This window comes from Lampetra fluviatilis, chromosome 57 (assembly GCF_964198595.1).
Source record: "Lampetra fluviatilis chromosome 57, kcLamFluv1.1, whole genome shotgun sequence".
Lineage (NCBI taxonomy): Eukaryota > Metazoa > Chordata > Hyperoartia > Petromyzontiformes > Petromyzontidae > Lampetra > Lampetra fluviatilis.
The window spans coordinates 8,353,569-8,364,158 of record NC_136331.1 but is presented as its reverse complement, the minus strand read 5'-3'; the positions used below and the strand labels follow the sequence as shown (position 1 = coordinate 8,364,158).

The window sequence follows — 10,590 nt, the reverse complement described above, 5'->3', positions numbered from 1 at the left end:
CTATAATTTCACTCGGCTTGTCTCATCTGCACCTTCACTCATATCATTATACCTCTTGCATTTGTTTGCATTTCTCTCATCTCGTGAAATCTCTCTTGTCGGTCTCTTCTGCCATTTCCCTATGAGTTTATACATTGAAACGAAGGTACCCAAAAATAGTTTCTTCTTTGGGGCCACCCATCGGTCAGTACCACCACTAAAAACCACACATATGAGCAAATAAGTTTACAAATCAGCACAGATTAAAGTAATTGAAGCATTTATTAGACAATATTTCCACACTGTAAAGAGCACGAGACACGTCCGTGTTGAAGTTATATGCACATAGTAAATAATTGCTACCACACTTGAAACTATTTCAATACATTACAGAACTTTTTGTTACACCTTGGAAAAAAGCAATCCCATATTTGTGCATATATTCCATCCTGCAGCAAAAAAAAATCTGTCAAAATTATCACCGTGCCATGGGAAGAATGTTGCAGCTGTGAAATAAAAAATGATAAACACAAGTGTTAACATTCTTATTAAAATCAACAAACACATCAAAGTATTGCGTTTATTATAAGTCTGCATGCATTTAATGTAAATACCGACGTATTATGTCTTGTGCTCACACTGAATTAAGTGTGTAATGTTTGGGAATTTATTTTATGATATCGGGGCCGGTCCAAGACACGCTGGCAGGACGATGTCGCTGTCTGGCCTGGGAACGCCTGGGAATTCCCCAGGAAGAGCTAGAGTCTGTCGCCAGGGAAAGGGAGGTCTGGACCGTCCTACTCAACATGCTGTCGCCACGACCCTCACCAGGACAAGCGGAATGAGAAACCTGAGGACGGCTGCTTGCGTTGTGGCCGAAACGTCGTGAGAATTGTTTAATTTTATTATGTTTTATTTTTATTATTTTATTACGTCCCTTCTACGTGACTTTACCGAAAAAACCAAGAAGATGAACAAGAAGTAGCGAGGTTGCCATGCACCCTGGTTCAAGGAATGAAATGTGGGGTCTCTTGTTCAATTCCCCCTCTCTCCATGGCCTGGTACCCAGGTCCCTCCAGCCCTTGAGCCCCTGCAGACCTTCAAAATCAGATTTTTTGTTTATACTAGCGGAATCTGATGATCTATTAAGCTCTTTTTCACAGGTGTTCAGCAGCTCTTGGCCACAAGTTCAATTCCACCGCCACCACACTTGATAACTATGCCACTTAATTAACCAATTCTAAAGAGCAATCCGTGTTTATAAAGTTTTTAACTCTCATTAGCAAAATTCTACTCTATTTCAAAAACAACACAATACTTTAAAACATCACAATCTATTGAAACAAAACAAGCAATACAAATAAATGTATTAAACAATTATAGAGTATTAAACAAACTTGATTTGGAGCTTTCGTGACTGCAGGAATTACTCTGGTTCTTTAGGTAAAGTCACGTAGAAAGAAAAAAAAATTAAACAATGGCATGCCGACGTTTCGATTGCAACACAAGCAATCATCATCAGGTACAAATGAAAGAAAAAACAACCTAGTAAACTTAGAAATATAATGTAATACAACACAGAGTCGGCTAACATAACAGTCAACACCCTACCTGGTTGATTACGTTCTTCCAAAGATTGCTAAATTTGAGAGAGAGACAAAACACAGCCACGGAGACACACAGACAGACACATACGCAGAGAGATAGCACAGAGACATACAGAGAGACACTCACAGAGAGAGACGCACACATAGGCCAACCAGGTAGGGTGTTGACTGTTATGTTAGCCGACTGCATTATATTTCTACGTTTACCCGGTTTGTTTTCTCTTTCATTTGTACCTGATGATGATTGCTTGTGTTGCAATCGAAACGTCGTATGCTATTTTTTCTTTCTACGTGACTTTACCGAATGAACCAAAGAGTGAATATAGAGTATGTTATTAAAACGTCTCGTATTGATTGTGCTTAACTTTGCACATTAGTCAATAGGCAAGAGTAAATGTTCCCACCATTAAGGAGAATCATGGCCATTAATTGAATTGTGTAGAGGAAGAAGCATTACATCCACATTAGTGATCACAATTATTATCATCTATAGTTATAGTGCTCTGGAAAAAAAACACGACTAGGTTTTTCCACTTAGGTGGTGAAGTCAAATTAAACATCTGCATTAGTACTCATATACAAGCCATGATTTCTCGACTGCTGGATGAAGGTCTTCCCCAGTCAGTCAATGGGTTCTGCTGTCAAACTCACCCCAGCAGGCCCCGTCCACTCCAACGCTGCGGGGTCAGGGTCAAGGTGACCAAGCTGCCGCCTCGCAGCACTGACACCCGGAGTGGCTTCTGCTCAGGCAATTTGGGAATCAAGAAACAAGCACGTAAAAACATGTCCCCACTGCACATGACCATACATGTGCAGCTCTTTCGGCAACATACTGTTGGGTGAGAGATTCCCCGCGCGTGAGTGTATGTCGTGAGGATGATTTGGCCATACATCACCACGCTGGCCAGTGTGAGTTGGTGAAGAGGGGGAGCATAGACACGGGAGCATACATCTACAGAGCAATGGATGTTGCTGCCCTGCCCTCTGCTGACCACGAAGTATCCCAAGGGGAGGCTGACACCTGTCTTATACATGGTGACCCATCCAAGCGCTATCCAGAAACAACCCTGCTTAGCTTTAAAGATCTGTCTAGATTGGGCGCATTCTGTGTGATTTGGTCACAGGCGTGACTGTACAAAACATAGGTAATCACACAACTTCCAACGTTTAAAATTGAGATATCCAACTTAAAACATCGAGAATCATGGGTGTACGGCATTACGGTGCCATCATGACCATAATACACTGACCATAAATACAGAGCGTCTGCTTCATAGTGAATGTTAAAGATCCCGTGACGTAATTAGAAAAATAGCATTCCGTGTGCACCTGCGTCAGTCCAAATTCGCAACAAATTTTGTTTTGATTTCAAATGACTCAACTGGAATTATACAAAGCACTCATTAACCCCTACTGCAAAGCTTGGCAGAGACCCTTCTTACAAAGTCATGAGACTCAGTGAGGCTTTCCTGGGTAAACAAGCATAATAATAATAACTACACAGATTATTCCCATCTGTGAAACATAGTGCTTTCGTGACAGCATTGCGTACAAATAATGGCATGAATTCAAAAATAACAGAATCTATTATAATAATTAAACAGGCGATTGCGTACCCCCTCGCTGTGCTGCACGACTGTGGCGATGTTCTGCAGGTTCTGGAAGTTCTGCGGGGTCACAGAGCCAAACGTGACGACTTCATCCCCCGGCAGCAAGCCCTGCATGCCACAACGGTGGGTAAAACGAGCAGTGGATTGTGGCATCACACAGCGAGACCATGAGCACATTTTACTGTCATGCGGGAAGTATTAAACTCACAACACTCAAATGGAGACATAAGCAAACTAGTACACAGCACACAAGCCAGTAAACACAGAATTCCCAAGCAAGATAGTACACGGTACACACAAGCAAGCTAGTACACAGTACACACAAATTAACACACAGGAGACCCAGGAAATGCCTCCACCCCCCATGAGCCACAACGTACAGCCATGCTGGCCGGCGAGCCGGGAGAGACGGTGTCAACGCGGGCGAAGGCCACAGCTGGGGCCGCCGCGGCCTGCGTCTCCATGCAGTCCCTCTCGTGCTTCTTGCGCTGGTGAGCGTGCAACTTGTGCAGCGCCTCCTCGATGTCGGCCATCAGCGCCTTGTGGTCGTTCTGTAGGCCTGCATGCAGAACACACGGGGGAGGGGACAGGGGGCTTTCAAGCACTGTCCGGAGTTGCACACAGGAACTAGGAAGTTCAGGACCGAATTGCCCAGAATGCACCTGATCTTGTCAGATATCGGGAGCTGGTTTACAGCAGCACACAAGCCCTAGCATGAGGTTTTACACATGTCAGCTTCTGTTCCCTGAGTGCGGTGGGTTATTTTGTCCTGTAACTGGTGGTATTTCCTTCAGTTTGCTAGAAACTTTAAGTCATAGTTTGATAGTTAGTGGCTCGTAGGACACTGAGTAGTAGCTACTTCTCGTCCAGTGTCTGTTGATGTCTTTGGCTCCCGAAGGTCAACTACCCTGTTGCGGTGTCAGTGTCTCTCTAATGGAGGTTCAACAGCCTTTGGTACTTGGAATTACACGAGGAATCCCATAATTCTGGACCTGAGCCTATCTGGTCACTAATTTCAGAATCCTCCTATTGATATTGTTGCCAATCTCCCCCAATAACAAGGGCATGTTGGAGTTAGGTACCGGAGTAACATGCGGAGGGTAGTGAACAAGGGGAAAGTCTGATGGCGGGGAAACTTTAAGATAGGAAATTAAAAGCCAGGCCGGTGTGGCTGTTGATGAGATTTGTGTAACCGTCCACGGACGCGCGGATGAGCATACTCACATATGATGCTGTGCCTCGTCGTGCGGACCTGGAAGACATCGATGTCGTTGCGTGGAAAGCCTTCAGCATCCACAAGCTCCCCCTTCATCCCCACATTGCCCTGCTGATGAACAACACATTGACACAGAGTCAGGGAAACCAAATCTGGCTGTCACCTGATGAAGCTAGTTGTAATTACTGGCGAAACGTCGTACTTAGATTGTAAATGTTGTGGCTTTGCTCTCCAACACACCGGTTAGTGCTGTACTAGTGACGAATTGACATGTTCTGTTTACGTGATAAACCTTACTAGTTGGCTGTGTCGGGTGGTGGCGGGTTTAACGACACATTTATATATTTACGCGACCTAACCCAAAAGGGAAGGTGGTTGCGGTATCGCCGAAAACTGAGGAATCGTGGAGAGCGAACCAGGAAAGCGTCGAGAAATCCACAAACCTGAGAGCCAGAGTGGCGAAAACGTGATAGGCGAATTGCGTTTCCCATCGATTAAAAACGACTCTTAATGTTGACAGAGGCCTGCATCGAATACGGACGGTAGAAGCGAGGCAAAGACAGTACAACAAAAAATTGTTCCAGCCTTTGTCAATCTATTGCTGGATGAGGGCCTCTGCACGTCCCGTCGGTCATGGTGAAGACGCAGGATCAGATGGGCGTCACGGTGGCTAGGAGATGTTAACTACCTCGCCCGGTATGCAGGAGGTCGTGGGTTCGATCACGACCCTGACACCTGCTGCTGTATATTTGGAGTTTGCATGTTACGTGAAATTGTCCCCGGGTCCTCCGGTTTTCCCCTCCACATTTATGACCAACATCACGCGTTTAGAGCATTTGGCTGCTATACATTTACACGCAATATGACGCTTCGTTGAGCTATAATTTGTGATTGCCAAGTCGCTTCTGAAAAAGAGCTATACAGCTCAGTGGGGCCTTATCTGGTAAAATAAATGTTTTAAGTTTTAGATCCCACTCTTCGCCGTTGATGTTTGCCCGGGCCGTTTAATCGAACGCGTGTCTCCGATGGGGTTTATAGTGCAGTACGCTAACCACTGCGCCACCGCTCGCAGTACTGAACGCACGGGAAATTTAATAAATTTAGATACGAGCATAATAAAGCGTCAGTCCGTTTTAAATGACCCTTGTGAGAGCGTTGTACATTTAGACAGCGTGTTCTCACGCCAATTAAGCGTTGAATTTGACTTTTAAGAGTCATTGTATACACGCGTAGGAACCTAAGAAACGCAAAACAAAGAAACCTGAGAATCGAAAACGGCAACTAATAGTTGGGGTATAAACTCGACCAGGAGGGCAATGCCTCAGCGCCACGGCTACCGAACGAGGCACTTCGGTCGTCAGCTAAGAGTTATCGATCAACAGAACTTCGCTTAAGATCGCAAAGATTTAAAACGAACGCCGCATAAGCGCTTCTCTCCACTCCCCAATCACCACGCCACGTAAACGGCACGGGGCCTTCACTTCAAAGTCGCCGTTCGCTGTTGTGTGCTTTTTTTAAAGACCGGTGTTTAAACTTACATAGATATTTATTAAATTCGACCAGAAGTAACATTACCGACTCGAGGACTTCGTGGAGGGCCTTGATCTGCGCCTCCACGTCGTCCTTCTTCTTGATGAGGCCGCGGACCGCCTCGGACGCGTCCGTGTGCATGGCTCCTAGAGCGCTCTCACGGCCGCAATGGAGGGGTGCCCCCCCTCCTCCCCCCTCCTCCCCCCCCACACCCCCCTCCTCCCCCCCATTTTCTGGGATGTTGACAGCGACATTTGACACGTTTTTACCCATGTTCTACGAAAAAAGGGTCATTGCCCAACACGTCGCAAATTACATTTTTCTTTAGATTAATTTGCTGCTATAAATGTCCAAATGATGGGCCACTTTGTTGACCTATCATATGTGACCAGGTCGCTTCTGAAAAATAAGTTAATACCTAGGTGGGCTTTACTTGGTAGGATGACGATGGTTTAGTGTTGTATTGTGTTTGTGTGCTGGGAGATTTGTTTACCTTTCTTGTACTTTGCACGACTATGGTGTGTTTGTACTGTTTGTTGTTGTGACGTTCTTACCCGCCCCTAATGGACATCTGCGGAAAAGAGTTCATAGGTCATCGGTTTCCTCTAGTATAATATCGATTAATATGGTTTCTGATTATATTGCGTTTATTGACCAGGAAAGTCTCTCAGGGTATCATGACTTTCAGGAGGGTCATTCCGAGTGTTTTTGCAGTTGAGTGCCGATGGTTGCTATATATTCCCGTACCTGTCAACCCACACGGTTTACCTCGTATTCTTGTCCAGGGAAATTGTGTTTGCAGGTCCATACGGCGTACAGCGGGTTTCAATACGGGCAAAAACATGGGTTGTCTATTTGTTTGTGTTTCTCCCTTGAACGTTGATATTTATAAGGGCACGGGGTGACCAATAAGGTCTGAATTGGTCTGTATTAAGGTAAGTATCGATAAGGGGTTGACAGGTATGCATTCTGATCGATCGAGTCATTTTTTTATTTTGGCAAATCTGGATGAGGACACACAATGACCTCACCTACACAATGACCTCACCTACTCTTGCAAATGGCGTCACAATATCTTTAACGTCCACTCTGAAGTAGATATAGCGCGTTGTGTGGTATGGCTATTACACCCGCAGTTTTAATCAGAGAGGTTGACAAGATTCGAACCGATACATTATTAATACACCGAATTGTGTCTGCAAGATTGTAAAATAATATGAAAATTAGAGCAGGGTTGAGTGATTGGATGATGACTATACAGTGGTCCCTCGGTTCACGGTGCCATAGATTAACGATATTTCGATTAACGATTCGCCTCCCATAGGCTCCCATTGTTTCTAATAACGAGACGTGTTCTATTAACGATGTGTTTACGATACTACGCGGACCCGCCAATTTCGGCCAATTGGAGCGCTCCTCCATGGACTCAGCAGCAAACCTCAGCAATCCATCTTCTTAGCCTAAGGTAAGAATTGTTATTTTATGCTCTATTTATGCACATTTTTAATGCTCTATTTATTAGTAATTTATCCATGTTTCTATCCATATGAATGATAATTGTTTTTTTACCCTTCTATCTGGCAACAAAACTGACACCTTTTTAGAAGGAGTCATGTTTGCATAGACCGCAATACCTGCAGTCATAAATACAAACAAAAGACATAACTCTGATAATGTGCACTGTCCTTGAAGTTGATTGGTGCGCCTTTTGGCGTCATCTGGTCCAACCCATGTGAGACTAGGCTCTAAGGAAAGCTGTCTCGGGTGTGGACCAATCAACTTCAAGGACAGTGCACATTATCAGAGTTATGTCTTTTGTTTGTATTTATGACTGCAGGTATTGCGGTCTATGCAAACATGACTCCTTCTAAAAAGGTGTCAGTTTTGTTGCCAGATAGAAGGGTAAAAAACCAATTATCATATTTTTACTGGCAAATGAGGTTCCCATAGTGTAGATGCTTGCCCCGAGCTCTCATACTCTGATGGTGCATTGTCTTTGAGTTGTGCGCCTTTTGGCGTCATCTGGTCCAACCCATGTGAGACTAGGCTCTAAGGAAAGCTGTCTCGGGTGTGGACCAATCAACTTCAAGGACAGTGCACATTATCAGAGTTATGTCTTTTGTTTGTATTTATGACTGCAGGTATTGCGGTCTATGCAAACATGACTCCTTCTAAAAAGGTGTCAGTTTTGTTGCCAGATAGAAGGGTAAAAAACCAATTATCATATTTTTACTGGCAAATGAGGTTCCCATAGTGTAGATGCTTGCCCCGAGCTCTCATACTCTGATGGTGCATTGTCTTTGAGTTGTGCGCCTTTTGGCGTCATCTGGTCCAACCCATGTGAGACTAGGCTCTAAGGAAAGCTGTCTCGGGTGTGGACCAATCAACTTCAAGGACAGTGCACATTATCAGAGTTATGTCTTTTGTTTGTATTTATGACTGCAGGTATTGCGGTCTATGCAAACATGACTCCTTCTAAAAAGGTGTCAGTTTTGTTGCCAGATAGAAGGGTAAAAAACCAATTATCATATTTTTACTGGCAAATGAGGTTCCCATACCATATGAATGATTTAATATTCTTTCACGTTTATTGATTAAAATTGCGAGTTTAAATATTATCAACTGTGTTTTTAGGGTGAAAAAGCTCAACTTCCCATCGTCTTTGAACAAATTGAGCCTTGAACATGCATTTCCCACACTCGATTAACGATAACTTCGATTAACGACGATTTATCGTGGAACCAATTAATATCGTTAACCGAGGGACCACTGGAACAGCTGGTGTAAACTTCTGCAGGTCCACGATGTCAGCAGAGGGCAGTGGTGCAACATCCATTCATCTTTGCCCCCCCCCACCCCGTCATCACCTCCCCCTTGAGCAGCGTGGTGAAGTATGGTCACATACCCCCATGATACCCATAGTGTGGTGAAGCCCCCAATCTAGCAGGGGATTGAGACAAGGGTTACACACGCACATGTGTTATGGTTCCAATGTATCTTCACAAAATGGCGACCAGTTGCGAATTGCAAACCAACATTTTTTCAGATGTCATACTTACATTACTCGTTATGGTGCCATCAATAAGGTACTTGTTGCGATGTCCTGATTCGTTTTCTAATTATATTGCTTCATGCCGATACATGGTGGATTGTTACATCGCGACGGCTTGGGGAGGGATACTTTTATTCCAGCAGTGGATTGTTCATGGCTGATGATGATCAGTGCATCAATTAATATAGATTCCTCAAGGTTCAGTATATATGCATACATCAAATCGCGCGTGCAAGCATACTGTTTTTAATTTAGGCGAATTCGATTTTTGGTACATTTCAGGCTTTCCTGGTTTAAACAAATTACTGCTATTTTAATTCGTCACTTTACAAGGTGTCCTTGGGACGTCTTATAGGGCTACAGGAATTATCCTGCGTCAGCCAGTCACTTAAGGATCAATGTGGGAATTAGCGTTTAAATCAAAAGGCCCCATCAATTCCGCTAGCAACAAATGATCGGAAATCATAACTCGCTAATGCGCACTGCATTAGCCGGCGGTCCAACGCTGCCAACACAGCCATGAGCTTTAAATACGTGTGTGATGTTGGGTTGTAACGACATTACATTCAACATTAATCATAATGCAGTCTTTGAAAAGCGTATCCGACATCGAGGCAGGAGTGCCAAAGGAGCCACTGTGGCTGGGCTGGTTTTGTTTGGCATTCAAAAATCTTTCTCTACATTTGATCTGGTTGTGCCGCCGGCGGCATTCCATGAGACCGGTGGTTTATCTTGTCACCATCTTTTCTCAGTTTAGTTCCAGGCTTAGTATAGTTAAGGACAACCTGTGAAAATTTAGTCAAGACTCCTAGCCTAGTTGACCAAAGGAGTCAAAGGTGTAGTCCACTCTTATTTCTGAAATGTTCACGCAAAAACGCTGTCTTTGTGCATGTGTGTGCACATGCGTGTCTGCAAGTGGACGCGCGCGTACATATGTGCATGGGTTTGCCTATGAATATATCTTTATACAAGTGTGTTGACATGCGTGTGTGCATATTGGGAGTTGTTGGCATAGTAGGGGGCACAAGTGGTGCATCTGCCATTCATCTCAGTCAGTCAATCCATGGCACCTGAGTCTGTCTCGTGCCCTCCTGTCAGTGAGCCTTCGGTACTTCACCTGGCCTCAAAGTGCACCTGACCTGGCACAAGCGCCGTGGTGACGTCACCGCCACTTCCTGCTGTTGTTGTTGTTGAGGAGTGGTGGCGCAGTGGTTAGTGCAATTCGGTAATCAATCATCATCATCATCATGCTTGGTCATTTTTATCCATTCAGAGTTGACTAAACAAACCCATCTCGTTGAATATTTTCATCACTAATTTCAAGAACAAAATAACAGTGCGGAGGTTGAAGTATCTTTTCAGATGTCTCACAGAACAGTGCAGCACTTCACGTGAGAACATACCAGGGAAATGGACATCACAGAGTTACCGCCGAGATCCTATTCAGTGACCTGCGGTCCACATAGGAGGGGGCAGCACTTTCCCACATGTTCTGCACATGAGAGTAATGCTCATTGCATGGCAGTCGTACCAAAATTAACATTTTTAGAGTTGGAATTGATCTAAATCAAGTGCAGGACCAATGTTAACGTGATG

General features: G+C 44.4%; 1 protein-coding gene across 2 annotated transcripts; it reads right to left on the bottom strand.

The window, feature by feature from the left end:
* Positions 1 to 242: 242 nt before the first annotated feature.
* Positions 243 to 6,120, bottom strand: PSMD9 (proteasome 26S subunit, non-ATPase 9). 2 transcript variants are annotated; one of them, XM_078880421.1, is made up of 6 exons: positions 5,988 to 6,120; positions 4,421 to 4,523; positions 3,577 to 3,755; positions 3,203 to 3,304; positions 2,238 to 2,326; positions 243 to 485 (listed from the first exon to the last, which is right to left on the bottom strand). In XM_078880421.1, the coding sequence occupies exons 1-6, from the start codon at positions 6,081 to 6,083 to the stop codon at positions 458 to 460; spliced, it is 597 nt and encodes a 198-aa protein (XP_078736547.1). In that variant the 5' UTR covers positions 6,084 to 6,120; the 3' UTR covers positions 243 to 457. The 2 variants fall into 2 exon arrangements, with proteins under 2 accessions (XP_078736547.1, XP_078736548.1); XM_078880422.1 differs by having other exon boundaries at positions 4,421 to 4,520.
* Between the last annotated feature and the right edge of the window lie 4,470 nt (positions 6,121 to 10,590).

Bases quoted from the DNA above. Each gene is read 5' to 3' on its own strand.
- PSMD9 (XM_078880421.1), bottom strand. From the start codon at position 6,083: ATGCACACGGACGCGTCCGAGGCGGTCCGCGGCCTCATCAAGAAGAAG. The intron at 3,305-3,576 runs GTACGTTGTGGC...TGTGGCATGCAG, and splicing joins GCTCGCCGGCCAGCATGGCT to GGCTTGCTGCCGGGGGATGA. The intron at 2,327-3,202 runs GTACGCAATCGC...TTGCCTGAGCAG, and splicing joins TCGTGCAGCACAGCGAGGGG to AAGCCACTCCGGGTGTCAGT.